The sequence below is a fragment of the Setaria italica genome, chromosome VI (assembly GCF_000263155.2).
Source record: "Setaria italica strain Yugu1 chromosome VI, Setaria_italica_v2.0, whole genome shotgun sequence".
Lineage (NCBI taxonomy): Eukaryota > Viridiplantae > Streptophyta > Magnoliopsida > Poales > Poaceae > Setaria > Setaria italica.
The window spans coordinates 33,594,724-33,616,163 of NC_028455.1; the positions used below are offsets into that span (position 1 = coordinate 33,594,724).

Here is a 21,440-nt window from a genome sequence, read left to right on the forward strand (position 1 = left end):
TTCATCCAATTGTGATAGATTTTAGTTAGTAATTACTCTATAATATTTCCATCCACATTTATAATCTTTAACTTTTCACTTTGCATCGTAGGTATGCGCTTGAATTTGTTTAATGAACCCTAAGTTTGTGATACAATTTTAACGTAGAAATCTATATTCTCATCACTTCCTCTAAATCTTTATAAATGGTGACACACATAATGCATATAGACCTTAATTATTATATCATATACCAATAATGCAAGATATAGACGATTTAGAATCATATATTGTTGTATATTTTTAATTAAGGTTATTTGATTCAAACGTAGGGTTATCATGTTATTTTAATAATGGCATGTGTAGGTAATATAGATGCAAATTTAACGGGTTAAGTGGTGGGCAATTCGGTTGCAAATTAGGGGGTTATTTTAAATATTATTTATAATGGCATAAGTGGGTAATTTTGATGAAGATTAGGGGGTTACTTTAATTTATTTTATATAATGGCAGAGGTGGGTAATTTATATATAGATTAGTTGGTTACTTTAGGCTATTTTCATAATGGTATAGGTGGGTAATTTTTTAGAAAACACAATAGATCAAATGGCTATGATGATTTGAATCTATCGATTGATGGTCGGATGTTTTGCTTTTTTGTGAGAATTTCTAGGATTTCTCTCTTTTTCTAGAGTGTCTACCTAGGAATCCTAGGTGGCTTCACCTGAAGGCTTCAAAAGGAGCCTCCAATTAGGAATCCTAGGTGGGTTCACCTGAAGGCTTCAAAAGGAGCCTCCAATTAGTAATAGTAAGATGCATTGGAATTGATGAATTATCTCGATATACATTATCTAGTGATTTTAAAGTTATTACATTTATACCTGGCAGATCGAGATTATGACCATAGTGTTGGCCGCCAGGTTGTTATCCTCTTCTTCGTACCTAGTGAGATCGAGATAGCATAAGCCCATGGTCCTCGACTCCTCTCCACTTGAACTCTCAGCCTGCCATAGCTTCGTGAGGAGCAAAAAGTACAGAGGCATTTTTCACAGACACCTGGTCCTAGTAGATCAGATAGCGAAAATTATATGAGCATATAATGTCATAGAAAAAAAATGAACCCTACTGCCACACAGAATAATGATGTTTATCATTCGAATGGCAAACAATATTTACCCTAGCATCCAATTAACCTGAATATCTTGTTGTCCTCACTAAAATGCAAAACCTCTACACATGGAAGTAGATGAATTTGCTTTGGGTAGGATTGTAGCTTAGCTGTGCCTAACTGCCTACTCACATTCAGAAAGACCATCACATATACATTAGATGACTCGGTGCCATTTTGACTCAAACATTAGATCAATTGAATTCTTGTTAGGAAACAATGCAAATCAGGAAATAACACAGCACACACATTTATGGGTTACCAAAGGATGGAACACTAAGGGGATGTTTGGCACACAGGGGCTAAAATTTAGTCCCTGTCACATCGGATGTTTGGACACTGATTAGGAGTATTGAACATTGGTTAATTACAAAACTAATTGCACAACCTAAATCGCGAGACAAATCTATTAAGCCTAATTAGTTCACGATTTGACAATGTGGTGCTACAGTAACCATTCGCTAATGATGAATTAATTAGGTTTAATAGATTCGTCTCACGATTTAGCCTAGGGGTTCTGCTATTAGTTTTGTAATTAGCTCATATTTAGTCGTCCTAATTAGCATCAAACATCCAATGTGACAGGACTAAAGTTTAGCCCCTGTCTCCTAAACACCCCCTAACACAGTCTGCTCACGAAGGGTTTCATCCACTTCCTTGGATTAGTCAACCGTTTCCCGCCAACCACCATCTCTCAGAAACCTTGGAGGTGGGCCACCTTCGCACAAACTGTAGAACCAGCTGATGAGGCCAGACGATCGAGCACTGGCATGCGGCGTGGAAGAAGGGTCTTAAACACTAGCGGCTCGCCTTCCACTAGGCCGATGGATGATATGAACAGTCAGCTTTTCAGTAAACAAAAAGGAAAAGATGGACAATAACCAGAGCAAGCAGAGAATACCGTTCATTCTTTTGAGCTGAATCTAAAAGGATTAAAATTCTTCAGAACCGGTACAAAATTTCAGCTAAATTTAAAATTTCATGTTTCATTAAAAAGGCAAAACTTCCTATAGCCTCCTCTGAAATTAAATATGGCATGCATGCATGCATGCATGCCCCGTTGACACTTGTGTTATTGTGTACGCACTCAGCTCAGCTGATTCAGATTCTACTACGTTGAAAAGGATTTTAGTTCGGTCCACATCAGGAACTACGCAAGCTGATGGCCAGGAGGTGTGGCGTACGTGTGGCCACCCGCGGCCTTTGCACCGGCCGGCCGCAATGAATTCGGTGCACACACTTCTAGACGTACACCGCCTGGCTTTAGGCCTTGGACGTGCTATTGCTAAAGTACGTGGAGCCCTGTTCGCGCCTTTGTTCGCCTTTTTTTTCGTTGGGACAGAAAGAGCATGCATGCATGTTTCGTCATGGCATGAGACAAAGTGGCTGGTACCTGTATGATGGCGAAGCGCATCACGTCGCTGCGGAGCCCGAACGCGGCGGCGCCGGCCAGCGTGGCGAGCGGGCCGGCGACGAACCGCAGCGCCATCCCCAGCGCCGCCAGGCCCGCGCCGCACGCGACGATCTTCTCCTGCTGCGCCATGAACAGACCCATGCTGAACATGCTCATCCCCGTGCCGGTCCTGGACATCACCTGCAACGACTCCGACACGACACCCGGCATCCTGAGGTCCCACCTGCAGGCACACAGCACGCCATGCATGAGCAACGCTTTGGTGACACTTGGCATGTCAGTTGTGCACCGGCTCTGCAACCTGAAGGCGATGCACGCCCAGACCACGCCGAGCACGCTGGCGTACACGTTGGGGTTCCCCGCCAGCTTCAGCCCCACGGTCCGCACAATCGGCCAGAGCCGTCGGATCATCCCGGCAGGCGGCGGCGCGTCTGGTTCCGCCGCCGCGTTCATCTCGACGTCGCCCTTCTCCGCGGCCGGCGGCGGCGACGATGCCTTCTTTGCCTGCGACGACACGGCCGGCTCGACGCGGCCTCCACCAGCAGCGGCCTGGCCATCGCCGGCCGCTGCGGACGCGATGCCATTGCGCACGACCCAGGCCTTCCGCAGCTCGAAGCCGAGCAGCAGCAGCGGGACCCACACGAGCGCCTGCACGACGGCGAGCTGCACGACGAGGTCCCGCGCCCAGGCGCCGTACATGGCGTCGAGCAGCGGCACGCCGACGACGAGCGTGTTGTTGAACGCGGCGAGGGAGAACCCCGTGACGCACCACGACGACCGCGCGCCGGCGTCCTTTGCGCCGCCGGCGCCGCAGCGGCAGCAGCGCGCCCACCACCACCAGCACGCCACGGCGGCGATGGTGAGCGCCTTGGAGGCGGCGTCGGCGGCGAGGACGCGGCGGTCCATGGCGTAGGGGTTGGCGCGCGCCAGGAAGTCGAAGGTGAAGAAGGGCATCGAGAAGTGGGCCACCAGCGTGTTGATGGCGCCGCACTGCTCCGGCGTGAAGAGCCGACACCACCGCACCGAGCCGTAACCGAGCCCCAGCGCGAAGTAGAGCGGCGCCATCGCCGCCACCACCTTGTACACGTCGCCCCACGCGATCATCCTCGATCTCTCCCTTTGTAGCTGGCTATCTAGTCTCGCGATAGATTTCTTTGTTTTGTTATTGTGTGGTGACGAATCGATCAAGAGATGGAGGGAAGCACAGATGAGTGAACTAGTAGCGATGAGTTCGTATATAGAGAGAGAGCGAGGGAGCTGAGCGCTAGGTGCTGGATGGAATGAATCAGCAAAAGGCGACACGAATTGGGTTGAGATGAACTTGAGAAGGATAATGGTGGACGCGTATGTGGAACCGAATTCTTATTCCTGCAGGAAGCACAAGCTGGCTGCTAAGGTTTCGATGGTGCATATGTTTGCTCCAATCATGCAGATCTCTGCTGGGACGTTTGTGGGGGATAATTGGAAAGGGACAGGAAGAAGATGAGCGTACCGCACTGCTCTTCATATTGGCCGATTCTCTATTTGCAAGTTCTGGTTTTATTTACACTTCTTTTTAGTCTTTTCCCCCCACCTGATAGCGCAAAATTAAACAACTGAAAAGACAGAGATTGAGATTGAGATTAGGCAGGGATCAGTTCAGCTGGAGTACAATTTGATTGCATCTGTACTGTGCACGCTTCTGTTTATGAGTGTAGACGACCAGTATGCATGATGTGATCGTTCAGCACAATAGGAATTGTTTAAGTTTTGAATTGTGCTGCACAAAAATATTGCTTTGTGTAGCCGAAATTTTTATATGTTCCACTTTTCATTTTGTTGGGCAAGTTTCTGTTTCAATTTTGGATCCATCCTTTTTTTTTCTTCTTTGTGCTTATGTCGCTCTCTGAACAGATTCGAACCGTTCAAAATTTCTGATGTAATACATGCATGCGTTTTCCATCACATTCAAGTACCTTTAGACTTTAAGAGCACGATATATGCAGTACCACAGTGTATATGTAACACGTGTAAAACGATATATGCAGTACCACAGGTCCAGAGCGTACATATAAACGATATTAGGATCGTACCGTACGTGCTATGGGCAACAAAATAGTTATATTGCAGTATATATTGGATTCATTACAACAATAATCATGTGAAAAGAGTAAGTATATCATCCAAAATCGTAGCTATGCCATTAAATAAAATTTGGTACGACACGGCATCCAAAAGCCAACCCTATCTATCTTATTTCTTTACTTGTGATGCGCCTAACATAATATTTTATTACGTTAGGAAGGTTTTTCTCCAGTCATTCACTTCGTGCGCTAAAAGATCGATGAAGAAGTTCCGCCGCATCCCAATCCCATCCTACGAAAGATGAGTTTTTACTTCAAGATTATTCCTCGTTTGATGAGATTTATCGTATGTTATAAAATCATAAAGGAATAAGTATGGAATAAGTATGTTGTGTATGCTTCGAGGACTACCCATCTGTTCATGTCCTGTAGAATGAGCTATCCATGCATGTGCTTTGCTACGGACCGTAATAAGAAACAATTCAGTTCATTCTACGAAACAAAACGTCTAAAACCATAACAAAATTCAGTTCATTCTACGAAACAAAACGTCTAAAACCATAACAAAATAAAAGATCTGTTCGCTTCAGCTTATTCAGCCAGCTTATCAGCCACCAAATAGTATTTTCCTCTCGGCCATTTCAACTTTTCAACGTCTTATAAGCCGAAGCGACGGGCCTTACTACGGAGAGACCAAAACGTTTTCTCACAGTGACACAGTCCGTCCAGGTCCAGCCGTCCACGGGCACTCCGCACTCCCAACTCCTACGTGTCCGCAACGCAGAAGTTCCGCGACACGCGGATGCTGGCCTCGACTTTCGTCTGGCGCCGGTAGGCTACCGTCCGGTCTCACCCCGTAAGCCCATCCTCTGCCTCGTGGGCCCATGCGATGCCGTCCGTGGGTGCCGTCACTGCCGTCTGAACCGAAGCCAGCGGCTCCCCCCTTCCGGTTCCAGTCTCGTTATCCCTTCCTCAATTTCTTCTTTTCCCAGTGCTGCTGCTGCTCCACCTCCCACATCTAGGAGCCCCCGCTCGGCCTCTCATCCGAGCGAGCGAGAGGAGCAACCGACGGCCTTCCCGCGCCGCCACGGACGCCGCCTACCTGCTCGTCTCCTTTCCGATTCGGTTGCTACCAGGCCGATCTAGAGAGAGAGGGGAGTACCTGAGAGGGAGGAGCGCCGGCTTGCGGGCCCACATCGCTGGTGCCGCGGCGTCCCCGGGGGCTCGGTGCTGGCAGACCTGCGCCGCACCCGACGGGGCCTTCCGCGTGTTGCTCCGCGCCGCTCGTTGTTGCTGCGTCAGGGAACGGAGGCATGCTGCCCCGGGCGCAAGGGCCTGAGGGAGAGAGAGGCCGGGGAAAGGGAAGGACTGGGAGGGGAGGGAGCTCACTGACAGCCTGCTGCGTGCACCCGATGGGGATTTGGGAAAAGACATGTGGGAAAAGACCGGGCTAGGTTCCATTTGCCACGGGGAACATAACTAAGGGGTATAAGGGGATGTTTGATCTTTAGGATCTCCTAAAATTTATATCACATCGAATATTTTGAGGCTAATTAGAAGGACTAAATATGAGCTAATTATAAAACTAATTACACAGATGGAGACTAATTCACGAGACGAATCTATTAAGCCTAATTAAGCCATCATTAGCACATGTTTACTGTAGCATCACATTGTCAAATCATGAACTAATTAGGTTTAATAGATTCGTCTTGCAAATTAGTCTCCATCTATGCAATTGGTTTTGTAATTAGTCTACATTTAATACTCCTAATTAGTATCTAAACATTCGATGTGACAGAAATTTTATGAGAGACTAAAGAAACAAACACCCCTAAGCCATTCCTTTTGCAGCTCCTTTTGCAAAAAAAAATGGTATTGTTATACTGTTAGTTCCATGAGTGCTTAATTTAGCTTTAGTGTCTGTTTTTTAACTACAAAATGATCCTCGGGATATTTTAGAAGCACTTCATCTATATAAATGGTAATCATTTCCAACAAAATTTTACAATTACTATTTGCTAACCTGATATTTGCACACTTATATTTGTCAATTTACATGAATCTATTTTGCTCTTGTAGAAACCTTCACATTTGCAGGAACATCTGAATAAAAATGCTAGGGTGTTAACAGCCTAACAACTTTTTCCTTCTGGCTACCTTCTTGTGAACAAATTCAGAACCACAAGAACTACCTGCTAAGTACCATTACATCCCACATAGTAGCTAAGTACCATTACATCCCACATAGTAATTTTCTAGCTGCTAAAAAAAGTATATAGCGGCACTAAGCATCAATGGCATTCAGAATTTACTTGAATGGTCACGTACTTGCATAATGCATGTGCTTTCAGCCACAGTTGCCAATGACCAATTGCCAATTATCTAGGCCGCTGCTTAAACTACCGAAGTTCAATGAATTATTAAGTTAGATACATCTCTTTCTGGGTAGATGGTCTAACACTGAACACAATTGCACGGTAGTTTAAGGGCGCCTTCAAGGGATTATTTCAAGTGGATTTTTGCCTAAAAAATTATATCAATGGGTGACATTGACTATGTCCTGCTTCCTACCCTCAGTTGTGGGTGTTGCAGCACTAATATCACATCTTCAATTCCTTTGAAACTATTTCCAATTAACTGAACACATGTTGTCAAGCCATGCTTGCTTCCATAACCCCCACGGTAAGTGATATCATATACTTACCCTTCTGATCAACCATATAATAATGTGTTGCTTTTCACAACCCTAAGATAATATTTTATTATGCTAGGAAGACTTGTTCACCAGTCATTCGCTTCGTGCGCTAAAAGATCGATGAAGAAGTTCCGCCGCATCCTAATCCCATCCTATGTAAGATGAGGTTTTTACTTCAAGGTTATCCCTCGTTGATGGGATTTATCGTATATTGTAAAATCACAAAGGACCTTACAACAAAGTGTGTTGTGCGTGTTTCGAGGACTATCCCACCTGATCATGTACTGATAGGCAGGTTGGTCCCAACTAGAAGCATACTCAGGTGTAACCTCGGGCACAAATCCTAGTGTGACCCACCCCGCCTGAACCATCTGCTGCACGATAGGTGGTGTCGGTGGCTGAGGCTGAGGTGGTGGTGGCGGCGTATGCTGTGCGGCTGCTCTTCTAGTCCTGCTGTGTGTAGTCCTACCAGACAAAACAGAAACACTGCTCCTGCGAGCCTCCTCTTGCATAGCAAGAGGGATGGTTAGCGACTGGCAATTATACAAATGGAATCCCAAGTTAGACAATGGAATCTCATTTGTAGTGGTTTGTTCAAAGTTAAATTGATATGATCCCCGGTGCAGATTATTCAGATTTTTCCACTTGTTAGCCAATAGTGATGATCTTGTAACTGAATGCCTCTTTTTATTTTGTCCCCAATACCCATGACATGCTGCCTACTTATATTATTGTTTTCATGTTCCCTTGCCATTTCCAATTCAGCTGCTGAGGGGTTGCGGTACACAAATTTTGATGCATCAGCACCGTAGAGCAGTATGAGAGCAGAACTACTGACAGCTTCGCAATTCATCTCTTCAGAATCAAAAGCATTTAAGCATTGGTGTCCAGATACAGTGACATGAGAATTGGCTGTCGTCTTTTGTAAACATACTTTCAGAAAGTCCGCTGACCAAAGCGGTTTGAATTGACCTCAATTGCATAACTTAGAAACTGCTGCAAGGATTATGTGGAAGTAATGGTGAACGATTTTTCATAGTAACACTGTGTGGAAGTACTAATGGTGAAAGCTGTGTTGAGATAGTTTCAGAAAGTCAAGCAACTCTTCTGTATGTGGAAGTAATAGTGAACGATTTTTCATAGTAACATTGATTTTAGTTACCATCTTCATCTCTGTTGGGATGATAGCAGGAATAGATGCTGCTTACTTTTTGTGTACGTTACTCCTGACACATAAAAAACCAGAGTCCATGTTTGTTGAATGTATCTTCATGGTTCGCTCATACAAATGTTCACTACAAAATAAAACCATGATTACGTCCCTTCCTTCTTCGTTTCTTGACATTTTCAGCAAAATGAGTCGAACTTCGTGTTGAAAACTGTCGCTGCGTTTCGGATCTTTAGAATGATCCTTCCTAATCTGCTGTGTCTGCGTGCATCACACGATGTATTTTTCATCCCCTTCGGTGTTTGCCAGTCCTTTGTTCAGCAGGGTCAATCAGGTCCTCCACATGATCAAGAGGTGGCTCTAGGACATAGATCTAGCGCTCGGCCCCTGAACATCCCTATTTCAAGTCGTTTTCTGTTGTCGGATTTGTGTAAGAGTTGTGTCCTCCTGTTTCGTCTTGACAGATGTATGGATTACTCGTTATCAGTGAGAGAACTAGACTTTTCGTTGACTCCCCTGAGATCATGAGACAAAAGAAGTACGATCCATATCATCTCCACAACATCACATGCTATGACAAAAAAAAAGAAGAAGCATTACATGTCTGTTCCTTCTTGCTCTGAAATTCCGGGCACCAAAAGAACGGCAAAAACTACCGATCTAGTACGCATGAAAAACACGTCAAGAGTCTGAAACTGACTACAGCACGAGAACGAGCACGAGCACGATCAGACATCGTCTTTGTAGTCTCAGACACTCAGGCGGCGTCAACCAGGCGCGGCTGGCAGCGGCGGTCGACGACGCCCTCGTTGGCGAGCTCGCAAGCGTCAATCCACTCGCTGTAGATGTCGACGGGCTCCGTGAGCGCGTTGGCGCTGGTGAAGTAGGTCTCGCTGCAGATGCGGCACGACGCCTCGGCGATCCTGTCCTTGAGGTCGATGCGGCAGGCGACGGCCTCGGGGTGGCCGCAGAACGGGCAGGTGAACTCCACGTCCAGCTTTATTTAGATGATATGAGTGACACTCTTGTAGTTAAAAAATAAATTTCCCAACGGGATTAGCCTTAACGAAACACGCGGTGGCGGTGTGGGAGCAACCAACCAAGTGAGACCAGCTAACGGATGTCCATCGCCTTGAAATGACCTGCAACTTCGTACTGCAGTTTGCAGCAAAGCGACAAAAAACTCGGCGATGCAAATTGCAATGAGGAATATAATGATCTCTGGACGAATGGTAGATCAAACCCGCTAACTAGCTCGAGCGTCGGTTGCACCTATATATGCCTGAAAGTGAAACTACCGTACCAAAAAAAAAACTAATTGCAGACAGCACACCATCACGCTCATCGCTCTCACCGCCGTTGGCCTTGCCGACGCCGGCACTAGCCGAGCGTACGGCGATCGCCGATGGGGTCAGACAGAACTGCGAGGTGCGAGCACAACTTGGGAACCGGACGTATACAAGGCCGCATTTCTCTCAATTTCCTTGCTCCATTGCTGTACAGTTCTTGCAGAAGAGCTGAAACGAAGCAACCACAACTTAGTGCACACCTGCATAACCAAGGCCCACTGATGGTAATTGGCCCTGGTTAGCAGCGGCAGCTCCACGACGCCGCAATTGGGCACGTCTGGCTTCCCCCTGTGCAAAGCGAAAGCATGCAGAGTCAATCTTGTATTCTTGATGACCCAATCATCGTCGTCACCGGCGGCAATTGTTGGCTTCACCCAGGAACACTAGGAACGCTTGCTCTCTCTCAATCACGACAGCAACGCAAGGAAGAAGATGAACAGTAGATTTTCCGGTGACGAACGCCGTGGAGCCTATCGCTCATGTATCTTGGCACTGGACTTCGCTCGGCTCGAACAGAACGAACTGAATACACGGTGATTTTATAGCCGCAGCCCCAGGCAACTAACTCCTGCGATCACCCACGCGCACGTACGCACAAGCTCCTGGCGATCCGGTATTCACGTACGTGAGCCACTCCCTCAACCGCAAGACCCGGATGCCCTCCGAACTGATCGTGAGCCTATGCCTGGACGCTCTGCAACTAACTCCACGCAACACAGGGACACGCATGCGCATGACGCAGCTATTCTGCAGGCACACACACATGCACGATGCGGCACCTCGCCCGGAACAGATTCTAGGGCGTGTTTATTCCTAACAGCGGCGGACGTCGACGCCTTGGTTGGCGCGCTCGCACTCGTCGATCCTCTCGTGGTAGACGTCGGTGGGCGCACACGCTCCTTCTTCTTCTTCGGGCAGTCCCGCGCCATGTGCCCGCGCTCCCCACAGTCGAAGCATTTCCCTCGATGCAGCACTTGACGCTTTCCGGGTGGTTGCAGAATGGGCAGGTGAAGACTTTCTCCAGCTTGGGTGCCTTCTTCGGCTGCGCCGCCACCTTGGAGCTCCTCGACTTCCTCTTCCCCATCTGGCTGTGGCTGACGCCTGGTTGACCTACGAGGCTGGTGGATCGAGCGGAGGAACGAGTGCACTGAGGTGCGTCTCGTGCCTATTATATCAAGAGATCAAGCCCAAGCCAAAGCTTTGTTCGCACCGAACTCGACGTGGGTTCAGAGGCTGAGTGCTCGGTCAGTCTGACGGTTCTAGGTTCCTCCGCCCCTGTTCAGAGCATTTCTATAAGAGCTTTTCTCATGTTGCTCCGTTCAGTTTCAGGTTTCGTTTCCTAGTTTGCTCCTGCACGTGTCACCCGTGCTGCATTCACTACTGAAGAATGGAGAACTGACCTTCCATCTAGCCACTTTAGTCTATACAAGCATTAGAATGGAGAACTGACCTTCCATCCAGCCACTTTAGTCTGTACAAGCATCAAAATGCTGAAAGGTTATCCACAAGCATTAACAAAGATACGAGTCCGTTCTGCTTGTGCATGGGATGCAGTACAGATACGGTCACAGCAAAGCTATACTAATAAGTCTATAACAGCCTGAGGAGATCCAGAGCCAGCTGATTCTATTGGATACTGCAATTGGCCTCAACTAACAGGTATTTGCCGTCAAGGAACTATCACAATCAAGAACACCAAGCATTCATGTAGCTGTTGTTTAGGTGAATGACTGACAGATGCGACCATTAAATCGGCCAATAAACAACATTAACCAAAGGAGCACCGAGTAACCACCACGGGAACATCTTTGAATTCCCAGCGGTTGGCTGGAATTGACAATGGTGGTTAGCTGATCACAACGGTCAAAACGTCATTTATCACAACGCAACCACCACCAGGATTTCACAAGTCACAACATTTGAAGAACAAATAATCTTAAAAAATTATGTGGTCATTTGATCAAACAGATCATTGCTGAACAACATACAAACAGAGTTCAAATGTATCACAAAGTTTCATTTATGATCAACCGTACTTTAAGAGAACAAGAACCACAGCCCAGAACAACAAAAGCTGATGAAGAATCAGACGCCTGCTGTTCCACTTCTCCATCTCCACTGACCAAAATCCCCATATCGCCAAGCTCACACGAAGTGATAGAAAAATAATCGCCACACCTGCATGGGTACAACAACTCCACAGTATCAGCAGTGCTCTCCACGATCATGTCCCCAATTTTGATTTCAGATGCAATGATCTCAATGTTCTGCCTGGATGATTGCAGCTGCTTATCGTAGTCTGCTCTAGATGCAGGATGGCGTAGGATTTCCCATGCTCTCTGCACGCTCAAAAATTCTTGTTGCTCACTGGAAGGCACAGATGATTCAAGAGTCATATGTCCTTTGTCAGGATGTGTGTTAAGAGCAGCAGACTTGTACGCTGCACGGATTTCGCCATATGTAGCATCTTCACTCACAGATAAAACCTCGTACAAGGTTTTCTGGATGGAAATATTGCTGCCTAGAACCATAGTGGAAGCCTGACCACTGTATGCAGGGGGCAAAAAAACAGTAATTACTCTACAAATCATGAATGTAATACATGCCAAAGCACTTCTTTGTAGCAAAAATACCACGAGTCAAACATAAACCAATGCATATTATTTTGTGTCTACAAATTTTGAAATTTAAGGAAAAATCTATTTATCAGGGAAACAGGTGTTGGTTTGAACTTTGAACCAACAATTTACTCTGAAAGCACCATCGATTTATATTTGGTCCATTTCTGCTGAGATTGGTGCTACAAAGTGGCATGTAACTCCAATTTTGGTTTAGGAAACGCAAACAATCTAAATCAGCAATACATTTCAAATCTATTAGATACATAGCGAACAGCATGAATCACTGTTAACTCCCAAATCCACTTGATATGCAGCCCAGCCACCCCCAAACACGATGACACAATTACTCAAGCTTACCCATAAATCATCAATAGCACAAGTGAAGAAAATACTGAAGGGTTCTTTCACAAAATTTGAATTTTAACATTGCTATCTTAAAACCTATCAGGAGGGCAGAATGAACCGTCTGACATTCAACTATGTGGAAAAATGGTGGACCCAGCATTTCACTCAGGCCAGGCCTAACCAACAGTCTAATACAGTAATACGCAATTCAGTATATAAGTGTAAGATTTGTCAAGCAATTCGGTAGATGAGTGTAAATTAAGCACGATAAAAAATTATATTAAAATATCTCATAATATTTTAAATTCAACAAATATGTTCAAACTTGCATAAATGATGAATCAAGCACTTTACACTAATTTACATGTTTGTAAATGCATCATAGCTGACGTTTATGTTCCTCAAAACTTCAGATGCACACCAGAATAATTTTGTTTTATCTTCGGTTATTTGCAGTGTCAATACATTGTACAACAAATTAAAGGATCATTTATGAACTTAAAGGAACTAAAACTATGATGCAAATACTACAGTACTACCTATCAGGTCCGGTTCCAGGCTTCATATTCTCAATTGGAATTCAAAAGTAGCTTTTGTCTTAACAGAGAACTGCGGACTGGGAAAGAGGTGTGGGCTTACCAGCTAGATCTACACCGGTGCACCAATGGAGTGCAGACGCTGAGAAGGTAGGCGGCGATTTGGCCTTGGGTCCTCGCCAAGATGTACAGGCGTAAGGCGTTGTCAACGATTCCTCTTCGGCTCTTCAAGCGGCCCAAGAGGCGAGGAAGGCTACACAGCATGGCTCCCCCGTGGCCCAAACAGGTGGCGAGGAGAGGAGATGGCTCCCCTTATGGTGCGTAGCGACTGGCGATTGGCAGTTGCGCAACTGCTCGGAGAAGGGGCGGCGCAAAGCGGCCGACGCTCGGGCGCTCCTGCCTGCTGGAGAGCCTCACCGCGGTGGCGCTAGACGGCTGGAGAACCGATTGACGGTGACCGCATTGGGTCGGCACTCGAGCAGCTCCGGGGCTGGCGGCGGCATGGCGGATGGACGCGGAGGGGGACCGGGGATGGCATATGGGCTGACGACCACCAGGCACTGGTCGGTCACTTGGGCCTTCGAAATCCTTTTTGCGCCAAAATCCTAGGCCTATATGGTCATGCGAACATAACTGTAAATTCGAGATTCTTGTCTAAAATCGTTCTTGTTGGTTGCATAAGTTGACTTAGTTTTGTTTGAGGACGGTGAATGTAGAGTTGTTGAGATACGAAGAAGAATGGGACATTTCCTATGATAAAGGTCAGAGTTTCAGCTTTTCCAAAAGCTGCTTCTAGGAAAAGTTCCATTGGCTGGCCCAGGAAGCGTTTGCTGGAGAAGCGAAGGATGCCTGTTGGCAACCTCGCTTTTAGCTGAAGCTTTTGGTCACGGCAATAGGGGAAAGGGAGGTCGGAATGACGAGGAGGGGATGGGAGGTTGGCGCGGTAGTGACCGTCAAGGAAAGGGGATGTTGGGGTGGCAACGGGCATTGAGGGGAAGGGAGGTTGCGGCGGTGGAAGACATCGAGGAAGGAAGGTCGAGGTAGCGTCACCACGACGGTGCAATGCAAGAAGGGGTCGGGGCAGCGGCGGCCGTCGAAGGATGTGGGATTTGGGTGGTGGTGGTAGGAGAGGACGGTGGCGGCGCAGATGGGTAGGGGCAGCATCACGGGAAGGGGCGGCGGCCGTCGAGGGAAGGGGGCGACGGCGGGGCACAAGGAGGATGAGGGCAACGGCGGCCCTTGATGGGACGTTTGCGCTAAGGTGAGGGAGGCGACAGGTGCGAGGACGACGAATGAGGATGAGGGCAGTGACGGGTTGAGACTTGAGAAGAGATAGGGAAAAACAATTCGGTGGAAAAGCTCGGGAAATTACAGGAGATGAGCTTTTAGGTTGGTAGTGTAAAACGAGCTTTTCCAACTTTTGCTTTTGGAAGTAATAACCCCGTTTGGGGGAGATTTTGGCTTTTGGAGCTTCTTGTAGAAGCAAAAGCTGCTGGAAGCTCCGAAACAGGGCAGAATTAGAAACTTCTTTGCAGGTAAACTGCTTGTCAATACTTTCATGCATTCAATACTGACTAGAACATTTTTAGGTATTTCTCCCAATGTGTGTGCAGACACACTGGTTCTTGGTGGCAGTGAACGACTGAATGCTAATTTGCGGACTGTACAAGTATTGAACTCCTACAAACAATTCGAGGCAAATATAGTGCAACAAGTCAGGAATATGGTGAGGTTTCATTAATTCCACATGCTTTGTACTGTTCCATTTTGATTGCACAGTACGTACTAACATTATATGAAATAGGTTCAAGGCTTGCATTGTTATTTGGAGATCATTCAAAACGACGAGAAGGAAGACTACCATCGGTGGAAGGATTTTAATGTCAAGACCTGGGACATCGACATGCTCGGTGGATTACCGCAACAGGAGGACAGGACATCATCTGGCCTATTCAGGCTCAAGTACATGGAGCACTGGAATGGTTACAGCCTTCAAAAAGGCTTCACACAGAACCTTATTGATGAGTTCAGACCTAAGCTAGCAGCTATACTGGTGAACTCGGACTTCAATGAGGAGCAGACTATGAAGGGATCCCCTGAGATCTAGTTCAACTCTTGCTGTTAAAAAAGTTATCTTCAGTTTTAGTTCCTACAAATTAAGTGTACTGCTATAATAATTTCGTATTCAGCTATGCAGCACGGATACGGATACGCGTATCGGTATCGGAAGGATATGGATACGCGGATACGGCAATTTCTTAAACAACCCGATACGCGGATACGTTTTAACTATTTTTTTAATAAATAAATAACAATGCATATTAAATTGCAAAATAGATGTTCAAATTCAACATAGAGACATTTAAGGTCTATTACACTGAGAATAACATGATAGCAGGTTCTAATTTAGGAGAGGATGGGAGCCTGGGACTGCAATCAATCAATATAAACTCATATCCAGATTCTGGAGATTGGCCAATTATCATCACGTTACCTCCTACTTGCAATCTATATGGTACTATTCTCCAAGCAATTGTATTTGAACCGGTTAAGTATTGAAAAGAAAGGATAATCAACAACTGTGCAATAGCCAACATTATAAAGATCACACTGCCCCTGAACTTAATCCACCATCCATGCTTGCATGGGCCCTTATTCTGTAGACTATGGATTATACTTCCAAATTGCCTGGATACACTACACAGAAAATGTAGATCTCTATGCACTTTACGGATGCTATGCTACCATTACTGGGAGGAACTCACGGTTCACGGGAGGCCTGCACTACCACTATCAGAGGAAGTCACGCACCTGAACAGGGGCTGGGGCTCCTTACGCCGGAGGCCGACGGGAGTAATCACGGGCGAACGGAGGCCGACGGGAGGCAGCCTGCGGCCGGCGGGAGGCGGCCTCGCGGCCCGTGGCCGCGGGAGGCGGACGGCGGCTGGCAGGAGGCGGCCTCACGGACGGCGGCCAGCGGACGGCGGCCGACGAGAGGCGGAGGCGCTGCGTCAGCCGTCAGGTCGAGCGGGAGAATGCGGCGATGCGCTGCGTGAGGCGGCTGCGCGTGGGAGAGCCGACGCCCGACGGGTCACGGGAGTAGGGCAGGAGGTGGGATGTGCTGTGATGTTGGGCCGGCTGGGCCGAATCCAGGCGCGGAAACGTTTCCGATCCGAAGTTTTCGGCCCATTTAATCGGGTATACGTGGATACACCACGGATATGTATCCGGGGCGCATCCGTATCGGATACGTATCCGATACGGGATACGGTCCCCAGGTGGAGTATCCGTGTTTCGTAGGTATTCAGTGTGGTCCATGCTCATGATCCCAAACAAGTCTCCAAACAAAGAATTCACGAGACACACATTAAACATCCTGACAAGAAAAACCCATTTAAAGATGAAGCCTTAACTTATTCAGTGAGAATACCAGAACTATTTCAAGACAACCACAAAACCAAAAACAGCAATCAATATTTTACAGTCATGACGTGCAAATAGAACCTAGGCAAACCACCCTCTAATCCGCCACATCTAGCAAATCAGATCACTTGGTATTAGCACCATTCAGATTCAGATTCAGCTCATCCCAGCTCTACCGGAGCTTAGGGACGAGGCGTGTTGATACTGAGCTTTTGGGGACAGTTTCTCAGGAAAAAGCTCAGCTGACTTTGTCAGGTTTCAGCAAGAACAACATATTGACAGGCAACTCTTGTCTGATAAAAAAAGTTCCATTGGTCAAGGCGCAGTGTCATGGACATGATGAAGCAAGAAAAGTATCAAGCGAGATCGATCATAATCATGCACTACACCAAGCATGGTCCATAGAGAAGGAACTCTATGCTGTATGTTAACCTACAACATGTACGGCCTAGCATCATTCAGATTTGGATTCAGCTCGGCCCATGTACACACACCGATGAGATGAAGGTGGGGGAGGAGGGGAGGAGAAGAGGGGCCACCTGGACGTCCTCGAAGGACCAGCGGCCGAAGAACTTGACCTCCTGGGTGGGCGCCTCAACTTCCTGTACTCTAACGGTGGGCGGCGCTCCTGTAGTCGTGCGGTGGGCGGCGCTGCGGACTCGAACGGGGGCAGCGCGAGCCCTTCCCCGGCGGCGCTCGGTACTCGAACGGGGGCGGCGCGATGTACTGGAACGGGGGCGGCACGATGCGGATGGAGTCGAGCGGAAGGGGCAGCAGGATGATCTCCGTGTTGGAGTGGATGGATAACTAAGGGCACGTTTGGATCCGAGGGTTAAATTTTAGCTATGCACTTTTAGCTCAAAATTTAGCTCTTGTATCTAAATAGATGGGCTAAAAGTGTAGAGAATAGCTAAACTTTAGCTCTAAATTTTAGCCCACAAAGAGGTCCTAAAAGGGGCTAAAAGTGCTCCTCCTCACCAATTTCCACACCTGCCCCCTTCCTCTCTCCTGCCCCGCACTCCCGCCTGCGCCCGGACATCCCCTCCACTGCCCGCGCTAGGACCGGCGCTGTGAGTGCCTCCCTCCGCACCGCCGCGGCGCCACCGGGGGCCGTGCACAGGAGCTCCAGCGCGGCCAACGCGCGCTTCGCTGTGGGCCCCGCCGGCCCGGACGCCGCCACCACCTCCACGGCCGCCGACGCCGCGCCGGCTTCCACCGTGGTCTCCCTGTTCCCTTCCTCCAGACGCACGAAGAGGAGGAGCGCGACGGAGGCGGCCAAGCTCCACCACCGGTAGCGCCACCGGTGCTGCTGCTGCTGCTTCTGCAGGTGGTGGTGCCGCCTCCGCCCGGGCCCCCGCCTCCGGCCGGCGCCGCCGCCGCCTCCGCTTAGCCCCCCGCCTTCGACCGCCCCGCCTCCTCCACCCGGTCCAGCTGCCACGCGAGCGCCGCCGAAGAACGGGAAGAAGGGGGACACCCCGTCGCCTCTGCCGGCCCCTGCCTCCGCGGGCGCGAGCGCTGGAGTAGTTGGACGCGGGGAGAGGAGGGGAGGCGGCGGCGGATGCGGGGGAGAGGAGGGGAGGCGGTGGCGGAATCGGGGGAGAGGAGGGGAGGCGCCGGCGGATGCGAGGGAGAGGATGCGGTGGAGAGGAGGGGTAGGGAAGGAGGATAAAATTGTCTTTGTTCAACAACATTTATGGACTTTAGTTCATTTTAGTTCATGGATCCAAATACCCCAGCAGAACTAAATTTTAGGGACTAAATTTTAGGAACTAAGAGTCCATGAACTTTGGATCAAACACACGTAAGGCTTCTTTCAGGCCCAGTTACGTCTTACGTCTGAGGCCTGGTCCGTTTAGTGGAGGAGGTCCGCGCATGCTGCTAGGGGGCGGGGTCCTGAACAACCTGGAGATGGAGGGAAAGCTGAGAGCGAGATGCCAGGCCGCCGCCGCCGCCTTGGACCTGCCGGACTCCGTCGACTCGAGGAAGAAGGGAGCGGAGGCCATGGTTGAGCTGAGCCGGTCCCAGGTAAGCATCTTGCTGGCTTTTGTTTCTTTATTATAAATTTCTTTGGGTCAAAAGAAACTGTCTTTTTTTACATGCTGTTGATTGTACACGTACCATTTCCATCAAGTGGGGAATTTTCGTGCGACTAGTATATATGTCCTGCTTCAACGTAGTCCTGTAATTATGGATTTTGTTTGGTCAACTGCAGTAGTTTCAGTATCCATATGAACAGAAGCAGAGGATGTCTTCTATCTGCAGGTCAAACGGCAAGTTGCTGCAGTTTCCGGCGCTTATTTCCAATCGGAAACTGGGACAAGGGTGCAATTATGGATCCCTTCATAGATAAACAAATAAAGAGAGACATAATAATTTTTTATTTTTATATGGGTAGGATATGCTAGCTGATTATACAATATTCTAAGATTTTCATTAACCTCTGGATATGATTAACCTAGCAGTTCATTCTTATTACTGCTATATGGTAACTAGGACACCTTCAATTCCTACATGGTTTTTATCAGAACTTGTTGTGTGACTGTTATGATTCTATTACCGACTGAAGTACAATATGGAAGAGAATCGAGAGTTTGGTTTTATAGTCGATGAGTGTTATAGAAGAACATATTTTTTGGGTAGGTTCATCAAACAGGGGCATTAAGTTTCGCAGCATTTGTCATAGTGGTGCTAATGGTTGATAACCTGGTGGATCCATAATAAGCTGTTTTCTCTGATGGACTATCTCATCATCTGCTGTCTTTTCCAGCTTCTGTCATTTGACATGATGCTCAATAGCCTCTTGGTCTCGCTCAATAGCCTCTTGGTCATTGTATTATTTTTAGTTCCTGCTGCAGATTTCCATTTCAATGAACAACAGGACTGATGGTCTTATTGTCAATGTCAACTAATGATACAAAACATAAGTCGTATCTTATATCTTTACTTATTTTCCTGTTTTTTCCTCTTTTCCATTGATTGAGCAATGGCAATGGTCGCAAATTAGTCTGCTGCCATCAAGCCTTTCTATCAAAGTTTTTGGCATTCGCTTGAATCTCAGCACAAGTTCTAGTGTTAGCTACGTGGGGGTGAAAAAAGGGAGGGAAAATCCCAGAAAGAAGTTCTTCAAAAAAAAAAGAAATATTTAAAAATAGAAAAATGATTTGAAAAAAAGGTATAGAAAAAAGAGAGAGGGAGGGACGGGCAGCAGCTGCTTAGGTATACGGATGAAACCAATAGGAAGGAGCCTAAATTGTTTTCAGTTTCATATTTTTTCACGGAAACGAAATCGAAAACGATATCACGGAAACGAATGTGATGCCTGTATTACGGGAACATCGGAAATGAAATTATCCAATTGAAAGGTAATCAACAATTCATTGTAAAGAAAACGATAAGCCACGCATATATGACATAAGATAAATAACAAGTCACATATTGATTGTTCAACTCTGGTGAATGACTACATGACATAACATAAGACAAAACACGTGGTGAGGAAACGAACTCACCCTCAAGGCGAAATCATCGGCGTAGCGCGGGTGGACGTGGTGTCTCACGTAGAAAATCGTTTCCTCATTTTCTTTCTTTCTCTTTCCTCAATAACTCCTATTAACTCCTATGACACATCACCAATTTACTAACATGGTAGGGTTATTAAATGCTATGAAAACTACATGACATGGACGGTTGGGACTACCCTAAAAGCTTATGTGCAAATGACTTTGGTGCAACCATCAACATCACAAAGGTGTGGGTCTGAATACTCTTCCGAAGTGGATTCCACCGCCGGATGGGTGGTTCATGATCAATGTTAGATGCAACAACTTTAAAAAATCCACCTCGGATGAGTATTGGAGTTGTGGTTCGTGATCATAAGGGAATATTCGTAGCTGCTTGCTGTCATCTAGTACAGAGATTCGATGATCCAGAGGTAGCTGAAGCTATTGCCACCAGAAAAGCGGTCTCATTTTCTTCCGAGATACAATTTCAGCATGTGATTATATCTTATGATTGTCAAAGTGTTGTCAAGAAGATCAACTCACAGGTGCTTGACTTATCTCATGTTGAAGTAATCATTCAGGATCTTATTTCAGGTTCGTTTGGCTGGAGAGAAATACAAGAACTTTCAATCATGTTCAAAGGATGACGGGGATGCTGAAGCAGAAAATTGAGGATGATGGGGATGCTGAGGCAGAAAATTATAGAAGAGGCGACTGCCTGGGTTTCGGCAAGATTTCATTATCTGGCGCCATTTATAGCAGCCATTCACCTCAATGTCGTACCTGGTAACCTAACCTATTAGTAGGGTCGCAACAAGATGCAAATATAATTTCTTCTTAATTCTTGTCTGTACTAGCAGGTCATCAATCCCAGAAGACGCTGCATGTTCGTGTAACCAAACTTTTCTTCTCTTCTTAATAAACTGCATGCTAATACACGGTCGCGAAAAAACAAAAGGATGTTAAAAGTTTAAGTAGTGCAAATCCTTTTGTAACGAGACAGCTCTTGTTATAGCTAAGCATGCTGATCACTTCAATGGTTTAGTTTGGTTTAATAAGCCTCCGGGCATCCGGTCCGGGCCATAATTTGTAATGAACAGTTAGTCTAATATAACTCTAATATAATGCTGCCTTATTCACTTTAGAAAAACAATGTACTTCTTTATGGGCTTGTTT

General features: G+C 47.0%; 3 protein-coding genes across 4 annotated transcripts; all 3 read right to left on the minus strand.

Moving 5' to 3' along the window:
- Positions 1 to 777: 777 nt before the first annotated feature.
- LOC101756002 (probable auxin efflux carrier component 5c) lies at positions 778 to 6,112 on the minus strand. Of its 2 annotated transcripts, XM_022827403.1 has the most exons (4): positions 5,787 to 6,112; positions 2,863 to 4,916; positions 2,541 to 2,784; positions 778 to 1,041 (listed from the first exon to the last, which is right to left on the minus strand). In XM_022827403.1, the coding sequence occupies exons 2-4, from the start codon at positions 3,663 to 3,665 to the stop codon at positions 979 to 981; spliced, it is 1,110 nt and encodes a 369-aa protein (XP_022683138.1). In that variant the 5' UTR covers positions 3,666 to 4,916; positions 5,787 to 6,112; the 3' UTR covers positions 778 to 978. The 2 variants fall into 2 exon arrangements, with proteins under 2 accessions (XP_022683138.1, XP_022683137.1); XM_022827402.1 differs by having other exon boundaries at positions 2,863 to 6,112.
- Positions 6,113 to 9,247: 3,135 nt separating this feature from the next.
- On the minus strand, positions 9,248 to 10,923 carry LOC101764395 (transcription elongation factor 1 homolog). Its single transcript, XM_004974823.1, has 2 exons — positions 10,855 to 10,923; positions 9,248 to 9,487 (listed from the first exon to the last, which is right to left on the minus strand). Exons 1-2 carry the CDS (start codon positions 10,921 to 10,923, stop codon positions 9,248 to 9,250), a joined length of 309 nt encoding a protein of 102 aa, XP_004974880.1.
- An 834-nt stretch (positions 10,924 to 11,757) lies between these two features.
- On the minus strand, positions 11,758 to 17,267 carry LOC101756402 (DPH4 homolog). The gene is made up of 3 exons (XM_004973931.3): positions 16,153 to 17,267; positions 13,445 to 13,952; positions 11,758 to 12,386 (listed from the first exon to the last, which is right to left on the minus strand). The coding sequence occupies exons 2-3, from the start codon at positions 13,603 to 13,605 to the stop codon at positions 11,846 to 11,848; spliced, it is 702 nt and encodes a 233-aa protein (XP_004973988.1). The 5' UTR covers positions 13,606 to 13,952; positions 16,153 to 17,267; the 3' UTR covers positions 11,758 to 11,845.
- Between the last annotated feature and the right edge of the window lie 4,173 nt (positions 17,268 to 21,440).

Excerpts from the sequence above, each read along its gene's own strand:
- LOC101756002 (XM_022827403.1), bottom strand. The coding sequence starts at position 3,665 with ATGATCGCGTGGGGCGACGTGTACAAGGTGGTGGCGGCGATGGCGCCG. Across the intron at positions 2,785-2,862 it reads TGGGCGTGCATCGCCTTCAG|GTGGGACCTCAGGATGCCGG; the intron begins GTTGCAGAGCCG and ends GTGTGCCTGCAG. Across the intron at positions 1,042-2,540 it reads TGCGCTTCGCCATCATACAG|GACCAGGTGTCTGTGAAAAA; the intron begins GTACCAGCCACT and ends CTGATCTACTAG.
- LOC101764395 (XM_004974823.1), bottom strand. The coding sequence starts at position 10,923 with ATGGGGAAGAGGAAGTCGAGGAGCTCCAAGGTGGCGGCGCAGCCGAAG. Across the intron at positions 9,488-10,854 it reads AGGCACCCAAGCTGGAGAAA|CTGGACGTGGAGTTCACCTG; the intron begins GTCTTCACCTGC and ends ATCTAAATAAAG.
- LOC101756402 (XM_004973931.3), bottom strand. The coding sequence starts at position 13,605 with ATGCTGTGTAGCCTTCCTCGCCTCTTGGGCCGCTTGAAGAGCCGAAGA. Across the intron at positions 12,387-13,444 it reads CACCGGTGTAGATCTAGCTG|TGGTCAGGCTTCCACTATGG; the intron begins GTAAGCCCACAC and ends CCCTGCATACAG.